The sequence below is a fragment of the Pan troglodytes genome, chromosome 11 (genome assembly GCF_028858775.2).
Source record: "Pan troglodytes isolate AG18354 chromosome 11, NHGRI_mPanTro3-v2.0_pri, whole genome shotgun sequence".
Classification (NCBI taxonomy): Eukaryota; Metazoa; Chordata; class Mammalia; order Primates; family Hominidae; genus Pan; species Pan troglodytes.
In genome coordinates this window covers 110,523,010-110,545,839 of record NC_072409.2, presented here as the reverse complement: position 1 = coordinate 110,545,839, position 22,830 = coordinate 110,523,010, and the positions used below count along the sequence as shown (strand labels likewise).

Genomic DNA, 22,830 nt, shown 5'->3' with positions numbered 1-22,830 from the left:
AGCTCTCTCTTGTTTCCACCTCTCTAGCAACTATGCCCTGAGTCATTATTTGAATGTTGTTACCTTTTCCCTTTTATAGCTTTTCTTTGCAGGTTAAGCATCAGTTAAGGCCTTGTCAAGGCCTTTTAGAGCACAGCCACTGGAGCCACACTTGTTCAAATCCAAACCCTGGCCAAGTATGGCTTTGGCCCAGCCAAACTGGATGACCTGCAGCAACTTCTTGGATTTGGCTTGCATGCTTCTGCCTTTGTTCAAGCTGCTTATCTGTGCTTCAGTTTCCACATTTATAAAATGATTCCTGCTCATAAAATTATCGGAATGATTACAAGAATTTGTACAAAACACTCAGAACAGTGCCAGTCATAGAAAATGCAGTATATATGTTAGTCAAACAATACTGTTTTCTGTCATGTAGGGGCAGGACACAATTAACAAATCCAAAATACAGAAGCATCTGTGGAAATGGAATGTGGTATGGAAAGAATGTGTGACAGAGAAATGAGAGCAGCTGGGCATTTGCTTCCAGGAATTCAAAACAATTTATTAATTTTACACTTAGATATTGGTAATGCACACAGAGAGAGGAAATCTAAAAGTTATTTAGAGCACCTCCATGATTTTGTGTTGAATGTTATAAATTTTATTTTAAAATAGCTCAAAACTATCTTGCATTTTAATATTTTAAAATAAAATCTATAATATCAAAATCTTGAGCATTTAAAAAACTGTAAAAACCATGATTCAAGTCACTAATTCTGTGCTTTGAGATTTGATTGGTAAGCATGATTTCATTTGTCTATGAAGAATCTACTCTGTTCCTTTCTGGCTTTTTCAATGCTTTCAAAAGTGATCATTCCTCTTGGCAGCTGCAATTTACTCTTTTCTGTTTCCAGTATGTCCTCAGCTTCACCTTAAATAAAGTACAGAAATATACAAGGTGACAAAGGGGTCATCAGCAATTTGTGACAAAGCCTGATTGCTATATTCCTTGACAGGCTCTAACACCGTATGAGCCATGTCCCCAATCTCACACTTAAACATTTTCCTCAGGAGAAGTAATATACTTCCCAGAGGAAACACAGTGATGAATTCTGAACACCCATAAATAAATCAGGAGCTACAGATGGTATTTTTGACATGTAGAAGAGAAAGAACATCAAGATAAGTAATTTTTTCCCTTGAACCAAAGTCAGGATTCGCATTAATTCTGTTTGGAGGGATTTGGGTAGAGAAACCACATATAGTCTTTCCCATTGTCCTTTAATATAAGTGACAAGAGAGAAAGTAAAGTTTACTACAAATTCTGATTTTTCAGAAAAGCTAATCTTCAACCTGACATTACTTGTAAACACTTAAAATAATATTAAATGTTCTTTAGTCTGTATACATACAAATATACATATATACACATCTTTATAAACAATTCCTCTTTCAAAGAGCTACACAACGCAGTAATTTCTTGGGCCCAGTGACATTTGCCAGGTTTTATTGTCGAAGACTACTTAGCACATTTTAAAAAATTGTATTACAGTACATGTTTACATTTTATAAGCCTCCCTTGGGATTAAAAGGTAACACTTTCTGTGAGTACTCCTCTTTTAACACACTATTTTTTTTTTTTTTTTGAGACAGTGTCTAGCTCTGTCGCCTAGGCTGGAGTGCAGTGGTGCAATCTCAGCTCACTGCAGCCTCTGTCTCCTGGGTTCAAGTGATTCTTGTACCTCAGCCTCCTGAGTAGCTGGGACTACAGGTGGTGTACACCGGCTAATTTTTTGTATTTTTCATAGAGACAGGATTTCACCATGTTGGACAGGCTGGTCTCAAACTCAAGTGATCTGCCTGCTTTGGCCTCCCACAGTGCTGGGATTACAGGTGTGAGCCACTGCACCTGGCCTTCTTTTAACACACTATTAATTGTACTCCAAACCCAACAGAACAGACCATAGTTTTCAAATTATAAGAGCATTTCAATCATCTGCAAATGTCTTATTTTTTTTCACCTCTGTCTCAAATAGCAAGTAAAATTCATTATAAAATTATATGTAATTAGGTTGGCCATTGATGACAGACTAGATGTTTTCCACGTGAGAGAGGCTTTCTTCCAGTTGGTAAATTCTCATCATGTGTTAAAAGAATGGCTGATGATAAACTCAGTCGAATAGGGATCGTATATTTTAGGGTCATCACTATTAACGTGGAAAAAAACTATAATCTACATTTTCTAATGTGATAAGTTTTCTGATGAATTTGACTTTTTTTTAAACAGGAAATTCCCACAAAATTTTCCTATTAAATTTCTGTGCCAGCTGGGTCAAATTCCAGGGCAATAAAAATCAGGATTCTGTGACAGTAGCAGTATGCTGGTGAATATCTACCAACCAGTTCTCTGAAAATAAAATGTATATAAATGTATAATATATATGTTTATTACACGTGTTATACATGTTCACTATACATAAAAATATGTATCATAATAAAATGTACATAAAATTCCACATACTAAATTGATTCTCACAGAATGCTTTCATTGATTTTTATGGAATGCTTGAATCCGTAGCCAGCCTATGTTGCAGTTGATGAGAGAGTATAATGGATGATGGTTGGTGTTTTCATTTACACTAATGAGTAGGACAAAAGTGAAACAATTGTTTCCTTCAAGACAAATGTTGGAACTTCATTTATTTGAGAATGATGTAAACAACTTATTTGCTGAACTGGATAATAGTTTTTCAATATTAGAAGAATATTTCACCAACTTTTATGCTACTTACAATGTAATAGTTACAGACAAAGCACACTTTTAAGCTTAATCTGCATTATTAGCATTTTCTTCATCAATTTTTAAAATCTAGACCATAGGTTGGCAAACTGTCTTAAAGGGCCAGACAGTAAATATTATAGGCTTGTGGACTCATGTTTCTGTTTCAAGGATGGCTCTGTCATGGTAATGGGAAGGCAGCCACAGACAATACATAAATGAATGAGCATGGATGTGTTCCAATAAAACTTTATTTTTGAAAACAGGTGGCCAGCCTCAGGCCATCATTTTTCAACCCCTGGTCCAGACAATCAACAAAATAAGAAGTCAAGCCTTGATTTGGCAACAACAGATTTCCATTGTGTAAATATTCCCACCAAGACCAACTTCAGGCTACCAATGGGATGTCACTGAAACTGGACTGTAGCTGTATTTTGTTTTGTCTGTGTATTATATCTGCATTTCTATCACATAGATACAATAGCTATAAATAACCAGAGTATGGATAATAGTAAATATTTAGAAACAGATGAGTTCTGTTTATTACCTTTGTTTTAAACACAATTTAATATTATTTATTTGCTGTAATTTATTTATTGCAAGTTTATAAAAGTTTTAATACATTAAGTGACTATGTTTAACAACCAGCTTACACAATCCCTGAAAATGTAGCGATTGGTTCTTGTGAGCTGGTATGAGCTGGCTCTAGGACACCACTGTGTGAAAGGGAGCAGAAATGTTGCTCATTGGAGGTTCAAAGAGAGAGTCTTGTCAGAATCTTTATAAGTCAAAGGTTCCTAAGGCAGGGATCCTTGAAATGGAAAATAAATCAGCAAATAGAAACTCTAGTTTATCAAAGACTTACCTTTCATTCTTTCTAAAAGGGTTCCATAGCCCAAGTCATACTGGTAGGTGAGGATAAAGCTTAATGGAACAATCGGGACCAGGAAGGCTGGCTTCTTTTTTTTAATCGCGCTGTTCCAAGAATTAAAAGAAGAACCAATATCAAAAAATAACCTGTAAATACATACCTGTATACTTAAAGAAAAAAAAATACCTGCTTTTTGGAAGAATGCCTTTTCCTTCAGAAGTTACTTAATACATTTGATAATTCTATGGAAATAGGATTTCCTTACCCAATACCCCTAACCAGATTCTGCAGTTCTCAAGGGCAAGGTCTGTGACTTGCTCATCTTTATTTGACTCTGAAGCTCAGGTTCCTTGTTTTTAAAATGAGTAAGGATTGGTATCTACCACTAAGGGATTGTGGAGATAAACACATAGAGCCCTTCTTGGTGTCAAGTTGGTGCTCTCTCTCTAACTAATAAAGTAGAGAAAAAGACAGAAGCAACCTAGGAAACTAAATTAACTGTTACTGCCTTGCTTTCACAGAGTTACCCCCAAGGACTAAGGTTAATAGGTTACTTTGGTTACATACACTATTTGGACCAAAGTCTTATTCTGGCCAACTTCATAATAAAATGGTAATGGAAAACACAAAAAGAAGTAAATGATTGAAGAAAATGTTAAATAGCAAACATACCCAGCTGTTAAAGAGATGGCTGCAAGGCCAAAAAAAGTTCCAAAATATTTGAGGAATTCCCGAGACCACGCAATCTGCATGGCCATTTGTCTTTCCCTCATTTCACTCTGCATGATGAGCTGCCTTTCCAGCTAAGGACAAAACAAAAGACAAAGTAAAGTTACTCATCTTTGGAATCTGAACAAATAGTTAATAATCTGTTTTTCCAGCGGATTCATTCTTCAATTGCTTTAATTCATGTTTTTTCAAAAAAATCTCAACAGACTTTGACTAAAGTTCCTTTGGACAGCTCTCACCAACTGTCACCTTGGCAGTGAAATCTTCCTGGAATAAATACAGAATAAATATCAATATTCCATTTTTACACCCTGAGGTCTTGACTGCCTGTGGTCTGGAGCTTTAGCCAAGTCTCAAATAAATGTCCAGCTTTTCCTATTGCACGTGTGGAAAGATCTATGGGTCTTTAAATGTAGATACATCTTATTGGCCTTTATTTCTACTTGCATGGAAATCTGCCTTCCAAATCCATTCCAAATTGAAATTTATTTGGAGTATTTATTTGCTCCATATCATACCACAATATGATAGTAGATGGGTGTTGTTTTGAGACATCTATAGAGATTTTTCTTTGCCATATTTTTCTCGCCTCAAGTTCTTCACCACTTTGTTCAGTGCCTTTCACTGCTTTGAACAGAAGGCAGATGGCTCAGAACACAGAAGGAAACTGAATTTCTAAATTGATTTTTAGAAAATACTCAGGAGAAGCAACTGTCTGTAAACCCAAACCCATTATTTGAAGAGAGTTATATTCTTGACAGAGAAAAGTGTTGTTGGCATTGTTGTTGATGTTTTAATTCTAAAATCTTGGCACTACATGTCATTAACCAAGCTAGACGGCAATACACAGGGAGTTCATGATGCAAGGAAGAGGAGAGGAAGGAATAATAATGTGATTTAGTTTTCCCTCCATGCCCTCTTTCTACTGAGGGGAGTAGCTGGGAGGGGCGAATGATAGTTTAGATGTAAAGATGGGGCTTGGCTCCTTGGCCTATTTGGGAGGTTAAATCACCAGAAGATATGGCGGAAGCCTCAGATGGGTTTGGGAATCCCTAAACAGAGAAGACTTGTGGCCTTGCTTCCTGCGGAGAATTCTGGGAGGGAGCAGCTACAGCAGAGCAGAAATGGTTTCAGGGCAGACCTTGCAGAGAGCACACCTAAGAGAGGCCACTTCTATCTCCCTCAACAGCCAAGGGGTGTGGAGGAAGTCTGCAAGGTTCTCACATCAGCTGGAGAGGGGCACAGAAGGTAGCTGCGGATTGAGAGCAGGGGGACTACCAATGAGTCCAAAACCTAGAGCCAGCGGACCCCATAACAGACACTTGGGGAGTGAACATAAGCCAGTGGCTGGGTGGGGAAGGCCACTCACTGGATCCCAGAGGATCAGCAGCACCCGAGAGTGCTTTTCTGCTTTGTTTTCTGTTCAATCAACCTGGACAGCGCCACATGATGTTCTCTAAGGGCATGTGGCCATGTTCCAGGCTGGCGTAACCATCATCGCCATACTCTCAGGTGTTACTGATCCTCTGGGATCCAGTGGCCTTCCCCACTCAGCCACTGGCTTATATTCACTCCCAAGTGTGTGTTATGGGGTCCCCTGGCCCAAGGTTTTGGACTCTGGTAGGCCACCTGCTCTCAATCTTCAGCTACCTTCTCTGGCCCTCTCCAGCTGATGTGAGAACCTTGCAGCCTTTCTTCACACCCCTTGGCCGCTGAGGGAGACGGAAGTGGCCTCTCTTAGGCGTGCTCTCTGTGAGGTCTGCTCTGAAACCATTTATGCTCTGCAGTACCTGCTCCCTCCCAACATTCTCCACAGGAAGCAGGGCCATAATTCTCTGTCTGGGGATCCCCAAATGCATCTGGCTAGATGTGCCTTCCCTGATGCTGGTGCCACCTGAGATCACCTGGACCCAAGCCTAGGTCATACCAGGGAAAAGATGAACGGAGAAGGGGAGGAGGAAAGCTGAATTCAACTATTTTCTCCCAAAGAACCGAGTTTTAAACTAGAAGTAATTGAGTAACCTTGACTTATCAAAATTAAATTTGCTGTCACCAAGAGAAATTGAGGTTCATTTTGAGTTCAATTAGAGATTAAAAATAGATGTGTTTTTGCACAAGATTAGTGTGTGAAATTCATCCTTGCTACATTACTTATTTATAAAACTTACATACTGATTCATCATATCCCCCAAAGTGATGTAAATACAGCAATTAATTATTTGTGTTTTTATCAAAAGGCAGCAAACAAGAAACAGAGGAGTCCAGACTGGTTCTAAACCTTTGCTGCACAACATGAGCATCTGGGGAGATTTTCGAAGGTCTAGCAACCAGATACACCTCCCAGACCAACTAAACCAGGTGGGATCAATTAAGTCAGGATCTGGAGGTAAAATCAGGCATCCGTATTTTCTAAAGGCTTCCAGATAATTCCCGTGTGCAGCCGGGACTGAGAACCGTCGCCTGAAATGAAAGACTCATAGCTCATATTTTTTTCCCACAAAAGATCTACCTGAGATATCAACCTGAAAGAGATTACCTGGGAACTCTCAAAAGATTGTGAGCAGAGGGGCTTTCAGGGTGATGGAGTTAATCTGTATGGTACTATCATGGTGGATACATGACATTCTGCATTTGTCAAAACTCATAAAACTTTACAGCACAGAGTGAACCTTAGTGCATACAAATTTTACAAATCAGCCAAAAGGGCAAGGGATGCACAAGACGGAATGGGGACTGTGACAAAATAATCTGACTGTACTACAAATGTGTGGCACAACCTCAATGAAGGGTTGGGGGAAAAGAACTGATCTATCTTTGGAAAATGGTATTTTGACTAAAAACTGTAAAACTAAAGACAAAGAACTATACATAAACACTGTACTCTAGTGAGTAAAACTGTCTCTCGCAAGTTACAGATTAACAATTCTGAAACTGCTTTACATGGCTACTGGAGATGAGCAACAAGTAAATTGACAGAAGATGGTGGAAGCCAGGTTTCTTATTATTAAACAGGGAGATTACAAACAAGCAAGAGGAAAAGACTGGAATGAACCATGTGGTACTAGATTAGAGCCAATGACATCAGTATGAACTCATGCTTAGTGCTTGATACAGACATAGACAAGGATGAAATTATAGATATGCATATCTATATGCATGCATAGATTAGGCATTCATGGCTTAGTGTAAGTACATACATTTTCTCAGCTCTGTCCACTGACAGGGCATAGAGGCAAGAACAACCCTTTGCAAACAAGCATACCTAACACCCAGAAACACCCAGACATGATTTCTACTCTCCAAAAAAGAAAAATAAACCAGGGCTCCTTAGAGAAATAGCTGGCCTAGGACTGGGGCAAGAAATGTATAAGAGGAGCCTACAGAATCTTATAGTGCCAGAAAGTCAAGAGATACTAAAATAATAATAATGATGATGGAGTATGTCAAAGGGACACAGGGGTCAATCTGAAAGAGCTCCTAATGTCCAAAGCTGGAACAATTTTATCAGCAAAATAAATAACATAGTATTGGATTATAACCTAAAGTACAAAATAAATATCCATAAGCCTATACTAATATAAATGGAGAAGAGACAAATATCCTGTACAGAAGAATTCCAACTCATTTATATACATACTCCTCCTCCCTCTTCAAAGAAGTGGAGCTTAACTCCCACCCCTTGATCTTGGGCTTTGCTTAGTTACTTGCTCCCAACGAAAACAGTATGAAAGGGCAGGGTGAGGGATGAAGAAGCTAAAGAGACAAGAAGACTAAATGTAATGTGGCATCCTGGATGAGATTCTGGGACAGAAAAAGAACATTAGAGACAAACAAATGAAATCTGAATGTGGGATGTATTGAATAGTAATGGATCAATGTTAGTTTCTTAGTTGTGGCAAATGTGCCATGGTAATGGTAAGATGTTAACAGCAGGGCACAATGAATGTAGGGTATTCAGGAATTCTATATGCCTTTTCTAAAAACCTAAAACTACTCTCAAATTTAAGTATATTTTAAAAACTAGTCATGAACAAATATTACATTCTGAGTCGGTTCCCTTACTGTTAAGAATAAAGGCAATCATGTCCATCTTTCATAGATAAATTATGAAAATCAGCAAGGTTGTGTATCTGTGATAAACTATGGGCCTAGAGTGAGAAAAAATTCCATGCAGACTCTCTCCATGAGCAAAACATTCTAATGAAAGATATTTTGATCTGTAATGTTAATTATCAATTAAAATGTTATTAACTATTCTATATTTCATAAGATTATGTTTAAATTCATAGGTCTATATCTGCATACATCTTAAAAATCAAATTAATAAACTTGACTGTCAAATTTTTCAATAACCATAAAGGGATAAATGAATTAATGCAATTATTAATTTACCAAAAATTGGCATCCTTTAACTATGTGTACATTCATTTTCAACCTTCCTTCCCAATTACTGACACTAAAAACAACAAATAAAAGCAAAACAGAACATGTGCAGCAAGTTCTCTTAATGGTTGTTAACACAAATCCCAAATACAAAATTCTTTATCCTATTTTAAAAGAAATGTAGACCTTTTATAATAATAATTTTCTTATCTCTGGACCTTTTGATACTGCTCTACAGAATAATTTGAAATCAAAATGTTCCTGATTATAACTTCACACTCTGAGGATTTTACAGGCTTATCTGATGCTAGTTTAACAATTAGAGAACCACAATTAATTTCAAACAGAGCACAATAGACGCTCCACAAACTAGGCATCGAAGGAACATATCTCAAAATAATAAGAGCCATCTATGACAAACTCACAGCCTATGACAACATCACTGAATGTGAAAAAGCTAGAAGCATTCCCCTTGAAAACTAGAACAAAACAAGGATGCCCCCTCTCACCACTGCTATTCAATGTAGTACTGGAAGTCCTAGCCAGAGCAATCAGGCAAGAGAAAGAAATAAAAGGCATCCAAATGGAAAAAGAAGTCAAATAATCCCTCCTCACTGAATATGATTCTATATTAGGAAAACCTAAAGATGCTGCCAAGAGGCTCCTAGCCCTAATAAATAGACCTAATAAACAACTTCAGTAAAGTTTCAAGATACAAAATCAACAAACAAAAATTAGTAGCATTTCTACACACCAATAATGGTCATGCTGAGAGCCAAATCAAGAATGCAATCCCATTTACAACAGACAGACAGATACACACACATATACACACACACACACACACACACACACCCCCCTAGGAATGAAAGAAATCAGAGACAGCACAAACAAATGAAAGAACATTCCACGCTCATGAATTGGAAGAATCAATATCATTAAAATGGCCATACTGCCCAAAGCAAAATACAGATTAAGTGATATTCCTATCAAACTACCATCATTCTTCACAGAACTAGAAAAAAAACTTTTCTAAAATTCATATGAAACCAAAAAAAGTCCAAATAGATAAAGCAATCCTAAGCAAAAAGAACAAAGCCAGAGGCATCACACTACCTGACTTTACACTATAGGGCTATCATAACCAAAACAGCATGGTACTAGTACAAAAGCAGAAACGTATGCCAATGGAAAAGAATAGAGAACTCATAAATAAAGCCACATACCTACAACCATCTGATCTTTAACAAAGCTGACAAAAATAAGCAACAGGGAAAGGATTCCCTATTTAATAAATGGTGCTGGGATAACTTGCTAGCTATATGCAGAAGAATGAAAATGGACCCCTACCTATCACCATATACAAAACTTAACTCAAAATGGATTAAAGACTTAAGTGGAAAACCTTAAACTATGAAAATCCTAGAATAAAACCTGAAATAAACCATTCGGGACATTGATCTTGGCAAAGAATTTATGACTAGGTCCTCAAAAGCAATGACAACAAAAACAAAAACTGACAAATGTTACCTAATTAAACTAAAGAGCTTCTGCCCAACAACAACAAAACTATCAACAGAGTAAACAATTTACAGAATGGGAGAAAATATTTGCAAATTATGTATCTGACAAAGGTCTAGTATCCAGAATCTATAAGGAACTTAAACAACTCAATAAGCAAAACCAAATAATCCCATTAAAAAGTGGGCAAAGGACATGAACAGACACTTCTCAAAAGAAGACATATGCTTGGCCAACAAGCATATGAAAAAATGTTCAACAACAATAATCAGAAAAATGCAAATCAAAACTACAATGAGATACCATCTCACACCAGTCAGAATGGCTATTAAAAAGATAAGAAATAACAGATGCTGGCAAGGCTGCAGAGAAGAGGGAATGCTTACACTGTTGGTGGGAATGTAAATTAATTCAGTCACTGTGGAAAGCAGTTTAGAAATTTCTCAAAGAACTTAAAACAGAAAGACCATTTGACCCAGCAATCCCATTACTGGGTATATATCCACAAGAAAATAAATAATTTGACAAAAAAGACGTATCTACTCATATTTTCATCGCAGCACAATTCACAATAGCAAAGACATGGAATCAACCTAGGTGCCCATCAATGGTGGATTGGCGAAAGAAAACGTGGTACATATACATCATGGAATACTATGCAGCCATAAAAAGGAATTAAATCATATCCTTTGCAGCCATATGGATGCAGCTGGAGGCCATTATCCTAAGTGAATTAACAAAGGAACAGGAAGCCAAATAACTCATGTTCTCACTTGTAAGTGGCAGCTAAGCACTGGGTAACTATAGACATAAAGATGGCAACAATAGACACCAGGGACTACTAGAAGGGGTAGAAGGGGAGGGAAGCAAGTGATGAAAAACTACCTGTTGGGTTCTATGCTTACCATTTGGGTGATGGAATCATTCATACCCCAAACTTCAGCGCCACACATAATAAACCTGCACCCCCTGAATCTAAAACAAAAGTTGAAATTATAAAAAATAAAGATACCAAAACAGATATATAGACCAATGGAACAGAGCAGAGCCCTCAGAAATACCACCACACATCTACAACCATCTGATCTTTGACAAACCTGACAAAAACAAGCAATGGGGAAAGGATTCCCTATTCAATAAATGGTGTTGGGAAAACTGGCTAGCCATATGCAGAAAACTGAAACTGGACCCCTTCCTTATGCCTTACACAAAAATTCACTCAAGATGGATTAAAGAGTTATACGTAAGACCTAAAGCCATAAAAACCCTAGAAGAAAACCTAGGCAATACCATTCAGGACATAGGCATGGGCAAGGACTTCATGACTAAAACACCAAAAGCAATAGCAACAAAAGCCAAAATTGACAAATTGGATCTCATCAAACTAAAGAGCTTCTGCACAGCAAAAGAAACTACCATCAGAGTGAACAGACCAACTACAGAGTGGGAGAAAATTTTTGCAATCTACTCCTCTCACGAAGGCTAATATCCAGAATTTACAGAGAAATTAAATTTACAAGAAAAAAAGAACTCCATCAAAAAGTGGGCGAATAGACACTTCTCAAAAGAAGACATTTATGCAGCCAACAAACATATGAAAAAATGGTCATCATCCCTGGTCATTAGAGAAATGCAAATCAAAACCACAATGAGATACCATCTCATGCCAGTTAGAACGGTGATCATTAAAAAGTCAGGAAACAACAGATGGTGACGAGGATGTGGAGAAATAGGAACGCGTTTACACTGTTGGTGGGAGTGTAGATTATTAGTTCAACCATTGTGGAAGACAGTGTGGTGATTCCTCAAGGATTTAGAACCAGAAATACCATTTGACCCAGCAATCCCATTACTGGTTATATACCCAAAGGATTATAAATTACTATAAAGACACATGCACACATATGTTTATTACAGCAATGTTCACAATAGCAAAGATTTGGAACCAACCCAAATGCCCATCAATGATAGACTGGCTAAAGAAAATGTGGCACATATACACAATGGAATACTGTATAGCCATAAAAAAAGGATGAGTTCATGTCCTTTGCAGGGACATGGATGAAGCTGGAAACCATCATTCTCAGCAAACTAACACAGGAACAGAAAACCAAACACCACATGTTGTCACTCATATGTGGGAGTTGAACAATGAGAACAAATGGACACAGGGAGGGGAACATCACACACCAGGGCCTGTCATGGGGTAGGGGGACTAGGGGAGGGATAGCATTAGGAGAAATACCTAATGTAGATAACGTGTTGATGGGTGCAGCAAACCACCATGGCACTATGTAACAAACCTGCACATTCTGCACATGTATCCCAGAATTTAAAGTATAATAAAAAATAAAAATAAAAGTAAAAATAAAAATAAAAAACATAAAAGGAAGCTAGCATATCGAAAAAACTGGCCCCCATGATTCAATTACTTCCACCTGGTTCCCTCCCACAACATGTGAGGATTGTGGGAGATACAATTCAAGTTGAGGTTTGGGTGGGGACACAGCCAAATCATATCAGAAGTGGATGGTCTTTTGTTGTTTCTTTCCTAGATTCTCTCAGCTGCTCAACTTACTGGCATCTTCTGATCTTTTTAGAAAAAGTCTAAATATTTATTTTGGAATCTACCTCTTAATATGGCATTTGGCATAAAACACAGGTTTTTGCCAAACTGAAATTCTCATTTTTACATATGGCAACCTTATTGTTTATAATAAGATGTTACATGTACGCGTAAGAATGGATGTAAATATGTTGTAATCTTTATTGGAAGATATATAATAAGATGCTGTTACCACAGCTTTTAAGCCTTTGAATAATACTACAACTTGGTTAGTATTCAATTATTTTTATAAGTTATTGATAAAGGGGGACTTTTTTTCTTAGGGCAAAAAGAACTTCAAATTACTACTGATTTCCTCATTGAGATTCTTCCTAGACTGGACATTGAACATTTAACATATCCGTCAAGCAAGTTAAGGTTAAATGCCACTTGCCACAGCTTTCATTAAGGCTGCTTTGTTTTAACAATGTTAGTTTATGTTTTGTTTTTACCTGAAACACCGATTTTATTTTGGTTTAGAAGGTATTAATAATGTTTCTACTAAGTTAACAAAGGCATAGATAAATATAAAATACTCTCATTTCGGATAAAAACAAAAGAAAAACAGGTCTACATGACCTTTTCTGGTAGAATATGTAGAATAACTTTTTGGCAAATAAAAGTTTTGCAAATAATAACCAAACTTTTCTATCATGTGAATATACTGTGCATAAATTAAAATGTCATTGGAAACTAAAACATAGTAGTAAACTGATTTGTTTCTCAGAGTTGGCCTAATTATTTCTCAAAAATAGGGAAGGCTCCAATAAATATGAAATTAAAACTGCAATAAGAATGATTTTGGATAATGTCATTGCCTTTGTGTTATACAATGTTTTGTGTGTCCAAATGAAATTTAATAACTTTACTATTTTATTAAGGGGAAAATTGTATTAAATAGTCTGTGGACCTTTACATAATTGCCTCTTTGGAAACTCAACAGATTGGCAGATTACTGAGGTCAGTAATTTTGTGGCTGTTCTTAATATTTTTTAAACAAAGAAATTGAAGAATGAAAATACACAGGAAAGAGCTGATGTAACAATTTTTTGAATGTGTTTAGAATGTGGTTCCTCCTGCTATATGCTGTCAGGAAGTGGCCATAGTTATATGATGGAATATCTTAAGATTTACTTAGAAGCAGGAAGAAAAAAGCAGGCAACAGTGAAAAATAGTAAGGCTGCAGGAGCACTGCTATTAGTCAGCAGGGGGGATGCTTGGTCATTTCTGTGGTTTTGACAACGTTCATGTGGTTGTCAGTGCCTGGCATGAATACAGAATGGTCTTGTTTTATGTCTTTGTTCGTCACAGTCACAGCATGGTCTTGTCTGATGGTGCTGATCTATGAAATTGTTTATGTTCTGCAGGAGAACATGACGGTCTAGCTGATAGTGCCAGGTCAGTCCCCACCTGTCAGGGTATGTAAAAAATGCCATGTGCTTTGAGGGGATCATTAAAATACTTTGGAAAGACTTTCCATTTCCTCCAGTACCATCTGGATAATGAGTCATCAGAGAAAACCTGGAGAGGTGGGCAGAGAGGAGTAACTGATCTAGGAAGACCCCAATTGCTTAGTCCTAGACATGCTCATCTTCTCTGCTTTGCAAATGATTCACTGAAAGCTCTCAGAAGGGGCTGGGAATTTTCTAGGTGACCCAAAATAGGTTCATGAAGAAAACAGGAAGAGATAGGAGTTTGTTAGCCTGCACTCCAGGATAAAATGGCATTCTCCCTAATGACTGAAGGCCATTATAAAGACAATGTAGAGAAACCAGCTTCATAGTATGTGAAACGGACCTTCATTGAAGGACAACACCTGTGGGAACTCCCAGCCAGAAAGCACATCAGGAAACCTGAACTGCCAGGAGAAATATCAAGGAGGAGTGAGGAACAAGGGTGTGATTTCCAGGGGCCTGAAATGAAGAATACCCAGGAAGGTTGGTACATCATGTCCAGAAGCACCAGGAAGGTGCCACTGGGGTCAGACAGTCATTGAGGAAATCTAGTGGAGTCAGAGGAACCAATGCAGGCCATCTAGAAGATTCTAAAATCCAGATACCAACCCTGGTCTGCTTCAGGATGGGAGGGTATTTTTGCTTAAAATACCAGCAATTCTCAACTCTGTGACTAATTCAGTTCTTGTGTGTGAATGTGTATATTTGTGTGTGTGTGTGTGTGTGTGTGTATGTGTATATATATATATATATTTGCCTTTCTCCATGTAAAATTAGGCCTGAAAAACCACAAAACTGCCAGACGAAGACCTAGACATGTGACACTTTTATCAGAATTTATCAAGGTAGCCTCATGCTGGACCAGTTTCAAAATTTGAAAGATCACAGGAGAGGCCAAACAGAGTGGTCTCAGGCAGAGAGAGTCAAAGAGGCAGGCTGTGGGGGCTGAAGACCCTTCCCGCCTTGGCTGTCACCACAGGGTCCAAGGGCAGAATGCAAACACTATCACATCATTCTCACCTTTCCTCTACAAATGATGTTTATTCTCCTTGGCATTTGATAATTCAGCAAATCAAGTTGGGGTTAGTGGCTTTGGAGCCAGAGAGACCCAGATCTTTAACTCAGGCTCCTTCAGGTAATCATTGCCTGATCTCAACCATGGCATTCCTCCAAACTGCAGCTTCCCCAATGTACCCAGTCACTCCTACCTTGCAAGGCTGTTGTGTGACTTAGAGATAATATAGGTAAAAAGGCAAACCCAGGTGTAGCCAACAAAGAAAAATATTATCAAGTCAAGTTTACAGCTAGGCTGCATTTTGTATCTCCAGTGGAGATTTTTTAAATGTCTTCAAAACACAAAATGACTAAATCTTCGAAAAGAAAAAAGTTCTATTTACTAATATAATTCCCAATTGTCAGAAAATTATAATAAGGGGGACATTAGTGGTTGGTTTTGGGTTTTCTTGTTTTTTGTTTGTTTTTGCACTATTCAGTCTCTCCACCCTAAATATCAAAGCAGCAGGATTGTCTAAGAACAATTAAAAGATACCTAGCACATCCCAATAGCCAGAAAAGTACTTTGCGGAATTGATGTTGGTCACAAGACTTTAAAAACTTGACTGAAATGGTTAAATGCATGTGTGTGCATAAAGCATCATTAACTTTATCTAAAAATCACTGATTTGAGGCAACTTTATATGATGTGATATGGTTTTGATTTGTGCTAAGTCAAAATAAGATTATTTATCTTTGAACCAATTGCAGTTTATGGCACTTGGTTTCTTGGAGGGGAAAAGAAAACAGCCAACATGTCTTGAAAACATTGCCAGGGAAATAAAAGCTAAGATAAGAAAAGAAAGTCATCCTGCTGCAATACTAATTTCACCTAGATTATCGCAATATTTCTCCTGAGGATAGCATACTTTGATTTCATATCAGAAAATTCCATAAAATTAGTTTGTTATATGTAATGAGCTGTGCTTCTGGGTACAAAGATGACATCACATTGGCCACATCTTTGGCCTTTGGTCGGAAGCAGTGATAAATTGGTGTAGACCGAACTCTGCTTTCTCCATGTCACCCTGTAATCAGTGACACACATTTTGGAGACTGTCCTCCAGAGTAAAAGGCAGAGTTTGTGGCATTGAGGCAAGAGTAAGGCTAGCTCTTCTCCATGGATGAACCAATAAACAAAGCAAGCAGCCCCACAGGTATCCTGAAAGGTTCAGTCATATTCATGCTTTGTCTAATTTAGCTGTCCTTAAACTTTTAGCAAGCCAAGACACCTCAAAGCTAGTGACTTATTAGGTTCTCTGTAGGAATTAGGGGAAGGAATATTGGCTGGGAAAGCCCTGCAGGTAATTTAGATGCACCTCCCCTCCCTCACCCTTCCATGCAGAAGTAGGGATGGGCATGTTCCTCTCAGTTGAACAATTCAAGGCTGATCTCCTTAGCTGCAAGGATGCACAGAGAGAGAAGTTGGTCTAGCCTGGGCAACACTAAACTCATCTCTTAGAGCTCTGACATATGTACCATGAGACCTAGAGGGGGAAAGTGTGTGAGGCAGCAACAAGGCTAAGCATGCTGAACACACTGGGACAAATTGAGTTTTCTGTGCCTTTGGGTTTTTTTCCACTTAAATCTCAGATGCTGTAATAGCAGTTATATTATCTGGTCTCCTCAGGACTACTCCAGAGAGGTACTTTAGGACAAATAGGTATTTGTCAAGTTGTTATAGATGTTCACAATAAAGATATGATCATAATTCTGATTAATTGCCTAGGGTTAATATATTGATATAAAGGAACTGCCATTGACAATCAGTCCCAGAGGAATGTATTCTTTATTTCTACAACTTATCTTTAATTGTGTCTTAAAACTTCTACTAACACTTGCTATTCACTGTATCATTATTGTGCAATTATAATACGGTTATTCATAAAGCAAATTGCATAAGGCTAACTCACATTCTCACATTAGCATGTCTCGGCTTTTGCATATGTCTCATGAATATGTGAAGCAGGAGGAGATAAGCATTCCAATTCTGCAGTCAGGCTCCCTGATTTGAATCTGAGTTCCCCTACATACTAGCTGTGTGACCTCAGGCAAGCTGCTTTTCATCTTTGGGCTTCAGTTATCTCATCTATTAAAAAGAAATAAATAATTAGATCTCCTTATTGGGTGATCATAAAATAAGAGAATACATAAAATGTTCAGACTAGTAACGGGCATTTAATAAGCATTCAGTAAAAATTAACTACTATGAGTATTTTTGGCATGCCCCTTTATTTAAATTTCTGGATCGATTTTTATTTATTTAATTTATTTCATTTTATTATTATTATATATGAAACTATATATATATAGATATATGAAACTATAAAATGAATCTTCTCTACAGAATCATTAGTGTGAGGCATGATATTAGTTTATTTATAATAATTGTCAAGCAAGCAACTCAGTGAATTACTGGTACTTCAGTTCTGAAGTCACTGAAATCCTGGACAGTAGTTCTGACCATTGATGTAAATAACTTTGCAGAATTATGGAGCAGGGCTCATTAAGAAATAAGAGTAACATTCATTATGAAATAAGAAAGTATTGACTCATGTAGCAGAAAGTAATATAAGAGCAGGTGAAACAAGCATTAAACTTAAGAACATCTTTAAACAGTGCAAATTCCTTTGTATAATGATCTCTATTCACTACTTGATCTGGCATTTTCTTTTATCCTCTGAGCTATAGGACAGCATAGTAACTTGTAAGCCTATCTCTTGAAATAGGCAAAAAGAACCAAACCAAGATGTAGTTTCTTAATCCTAATTTGCATAGTTTTCATTTTTCCAAGGCATTTTCATGGAAACATTGACAAAAAAAAAAGGTGGATTTTTTTTATTTGATTGGATACCATTAAGAAATGCATTAGGGTTCATCCTCTAACCTAACAGTTTTTTTGTTTTTTTTTTTTTCTGAGACAGAGTCTCACTCTGTTGCCCAGACTGGCGTGAGGTGGCACAATCTTGGTTCACTGCAACCTCCACCTCCCGAGTTCAAGCGGTTCTCCTGCCTTAGCCTCCCAAGTAGCTGGGATTACAGGTGCCCACCACCATGCCCGGCTAATTTTTGTAGTTTTAGTAGAGACGGGGTTTCACCATGTGGGCCAGGCTGGTCTCGAACTCCTGACCTGAGGTGATCAGCTCGCCTCAGCCTCACAAAGTGCTGGGATTACAGGCATGAATCACCACACCCAGCAAACCTAACACTTTTAATTATACTTTACAATTCTGAAAGACTCTCTCAAGTGGATTTTGCACACTAACAAGAACACAACAAAATGATTTATTTTTTATTTTTTTATTTTTTGAGACAGGGTGTCACTCTGTAGCCCAGGCTGGAGTACAATGGTGTGATCTCGGCTCACTGCAACCTCAACCTCCCAGGTTCAAGTGATTCTCCTGCCTCAGCCTCCCGAGTAGCTGGCACTACAGGCATGTACCACCACCCATGGCTAATTTTTGTATTTTTAGTATTTTAAATAGAGACAGGGTTTCACCATGTTGGCCAGGCTGGTCTCGAACTCCTAACCTCAAGTGATCTGCCCACCTCAGCCTCGCAAAGTGCTGGAATTAAAGGCGTGAGCCACTGCATCCGGCCACAACAAAATAATTTGAATAAAACATTTTCACATATGAAAAGTTAGTTTTAGAATTGCATTTAATGACTCTTTATATCCAGAAGGCATTTAAAAATAATAAATAAAGACATTTTAAGAAGGGCAAAAACCTAGCAGAAAATAGTTTTCTCTTCTAGCTAGTCTGTGCTGGAAGACTGGGTAGAAATGATGCATTTTATCATTATCATCTGAATGTAACAGATGGAAGCCAGCTATGGATAAATCTACAACTACAACAAAGACTGGAACAATTTATCTCATCAAAATTAAGAACTTCATTTTCAGTGAGTTGAAGAATCACAACATGATTCTCATCTTAAAATTATACAGTTCAATGTGATTCATACTTCACAGTAACAATAAAGGCAAACATAAGACTATTCTACTAAAGCAGAATTTTTGAAAATCAGAGTTTTAACCAAAAGTTTAAATTAACTTCCAAACTTATTTTCTCCTATGAGTAAATTTTGATGCTGGAAGCAAATATTTTAGTGGTAAGTATGAATGTGAAGGCTACAAAACAAAATTGTAGGCTTCCTACTAGTGGCAACAGATTGTAGGCTACTCGTGCCTACTAGTGGCAACCCATTAGGAAATGAGCTCATGGACTTTCTTCCAGGTAAGATCAAAGAAGTCAGTGTGCTTACTACCCTCATCTTGCACATGACTTTCCCCTCACTTTATTCACGCTTCTATTCAAATACTTCTTTCCAAAGGCAGCTCTTCCCTGACCTCTACATCCAGCTTTAGTGTTCATCATAGCACTTAGCTCGATTTACACTTTGTATTTCTTTAAATACTGTATGTCATTTCGATTAAATGTAGGCTGTATATGAGCAGTGACTGAGTTCAATTCTGTATCCCAATCACCTTAGATAGGTGTTCATCAAATATTTGTTGAAAGAAGGAAGAAAAGAGGGCAGGAAGGAAGGAAGGAGGGAGGGAAGGAAAGAAAGAAGGGATGGAGGGTGGGGGAAAGAAATGGAGAAAAGGAGGAAGAAAAGGGAGGGAAGAGGGGAGGGAGGGAAGAAGGAAGCAAGCAAGTAAGCAAGCAATGGTCAGTGGCTTAAGATATCAGCCTAAACACATGCACTGTGGCTAAGGAAAAAGGACAAAGCAAGAACACTGCAAGCAGCTGTCCCAGGTGCTGCCCTCAGGTCACTGAACTTACAGAGCATAAAGATACAGGGAGCATTGGCTGCCCTTGGTGTCACCTGTGCTCAGCACACTTTAGTTTGTGAGCTTGCTCCTCTTCTCTATTTCTAGCTTTGAGGCAGCCCTGAGAATGCTGGTCACTTTCTTCTCCTCCTTATTTCCTTTTATTTCAAAACTAGAACAGGGAGGCATAGAACTTGAAGGAGGACATAGCTGAGATCTGTGCACATAGGAACTCTGTAGCTTGGTGCCCACATCCAAATGGATGCATAGAGCAAAGCCTGAACCACACTGAGGACTAGAGCAGGTAGATTATCAGTGGATGGACAGCAAAACCGGAGCAGACAATGAATAAGATCCCTTCCAAGTGGGAGCTTCTCTTTGTGACTCTGGGAAAGCTGATAGGGCAGCAGCTGCACCCTTACCACTCAGCAACCCCCAAAGGAGAAACATCAGGGGTGGGTTACCCTCCAGCAGTGCTTTACTGCTCAGATTTAGGAAGGTGAGAAACCTGCTGCCCAGTCATAAGACTGCAGCATGCCAGGGACCCTCCAGAAGCAATATGCTTTTAATCACAGATGAAAAGTATTTAATAGTTACGGAACTACATAAAAACAATGACAAACGATCCAAGGAGAGAAGTTAATTCTGTTAAGCCAACCAAGTGACACAAGGTTTTGCCTGGAGGAAAGAAAACAGAGAAACAAGCTGTGATCTTCCTTTTTTGTAGCAAGTGCTTTGAATCTCCTTGGAGAAGGAAGTCCACAGAGAACAATTTGATTTCTAAGTAAGTAATAATTAGATGCTCTAAGTTTTCAATTTGATGAAGCTACAAACGTCCTGGCATTTCTTCTCCACTGCACCCCAACCCACAATAGAATATGGGGGTATAAAGCCTTTGGGATCCTCTCACTGGAGAAGTCCATATCTGAGATACCTCATTTTACATCATAAAGCTTTGAGGAAATTATATCATGTTTAAAGACTTTTTAAAAGAAGGTGCCACATGATGTTATAATATTGGGTAGCATTTTACCACCAAGTAGTGATGGGGTCAGAACAAGTCATCCCAAAATAGGCCACTTTGATGTATTATTTTGAGCTAAAAGAAACTGAGAACCAGTCAATGCAGAAAAAGCACTCCGCCTCCCCATCTGCTTAAAGTATAATTTCCCATTTGTAAAGGACATTTTTATTAGTAAATGTATCTACCTTTGCCAGAAAGAGAGTTACTCATAGATAACTTTTTCTCACCGGAGAGACTTTTATCTGCATAGCAAGGTAACCTTTATTCACCACACATTTCCTCCTCCCGCCTTCCCACAATTCATCTCTACCACTCCCCAGTACCCCCAAATCCTTATTCCTATTCCTTACTCTAGCTTAAGATAGTATCTGTCTCAATCATCTGGCTGCTTCCTGGAGTCTCATATTTTGGTGGGACTCCTGTGCATATGTGAGTAATTAAATATTTTTTCTCCTTTTAATCTGTCTAATGTCAATTTAATTCATAGACCAGCGAAAAAACCTCAAAGGGTACACAGAAGCAATTTTCCCTCTCCTACAGTAGTTTCCCTCCTGATAAAATATATGAAGAAAACAAAATCCTTGCCATTATTATTTCACCTTATATCACTTCTGTCTGAAGATTACTTGTTCTTCCCTTTTATATGCTCAATAGGCAGATTTTTTTTCCCTTTTCTTTAGAGTTGTGCATTTTTAGATTGTCTGGTCCTTGCAAGTGACAGTTCGTGAATATGAAAGCTCTAATGTTATATTTATTAAAGGTACATAGCACCAAACTATTACTTAGAAATGAATTAATTTTCAAAGGTTTTAAAATATCTAACCTAATAAAATTTCCTTTACTTGTAAGTATACTAATGTCTTTAAATATGCAAATGTTTAAATACTAAAAATATAAGCAAAATATGGAATTAAAATACGCAGGCCAGGCACGGTGGCTCATGCCTGTAATACCAGCAATTTGGGAGGCCGAGGTGGGTGGATTCACTGGAAGTCAGGAGTTTGAGACCAGCCTGGCCAACATGGCTAAACTACGTCGCTACTAAAAATACCAAAAATTAGCCAGGCCTGGTGGTGCACGCCTGTCATCCCAGCTACTCAGGAGGCTGAGGAAGGAGAATCACTTGAACCTGAAAGCAGAGGTTGCAGTGAGCCAAGATCGCACCACTGCACTCCAGTCTGGACGACAGAGTGAGACTCTGTCTCAAAAAAAATAAATGAAATAAATAAATAAATAAAGTGTTATTCTAATCAGCTCTTAAGGTGGTGGTAGTAATTTTTATTGTTATATGTGCAAAAAAATTCACCAAAATTTGTGGGTAGATTAGCAGTTACTAAAGTGCAGGGTCTACAGCTGAAGTTCTCCTTGTGTTTTTTACTTGTTTATGTACATTAAAAAGAAAACACACAATCACAGATAGATTTTCCAAGAGAGGAAAATTACGCATAATCCCCACTCAATATAACTTCTAATACTCAGAGGTCTTCATATTCAAAATTCCCTCAAAACATATGTGGCTTCAAATTGTGGGGTGCATAACTGAAAATAATCATTTTACATTATAATTTGACATTTAAGTCATGTAAAATGATTTAAAAATCAGACCAAGTGTAAAATAAATTCCAATTCCAAATGACATAATCCTATTACCATCA

The 22,830-nt window shown here is 37.9% G+C and overlaps 1 protein-coding gene across 4 annotated transcripts in view; it reads right to left on the bottom strand.

The window, feature by feature from the left end:
• Positions 1-22,830, bottom strand: part of PLGRKT (plasminogen receptor with a C-terminal lysine) — a 74,994-nt gene that overhangs the window by 16,319 nt on the left and 35,845 nt on the right. For 3 of the 4 annotated variants that reach the window (XM_009456272.4, XM_063788738.1, XM_009456273.5), the window contains exons 4-6: positions 4,302-4,432; positions 3,624-3,733; positions 521-910 (exon numbers count right to left, since the gene is read on the bottom strand). In XM_009456272.4, the coding sequence (XP_009454547.1) occupies positions 789-910; positions 3,624-3,733; positions 4,302-4,432 (363 nt within the window). In that variant the 3' untranslated portion in view covers positions 521-788. Of the gene's footprint in view, positions 1-520; positions 911-3,623; positions 3,734-4,301; positions 4,433-22,830 lie in introns of those variants that run through there. The other variant, XM_063788739.1, reaches the window with a different exon arrangement.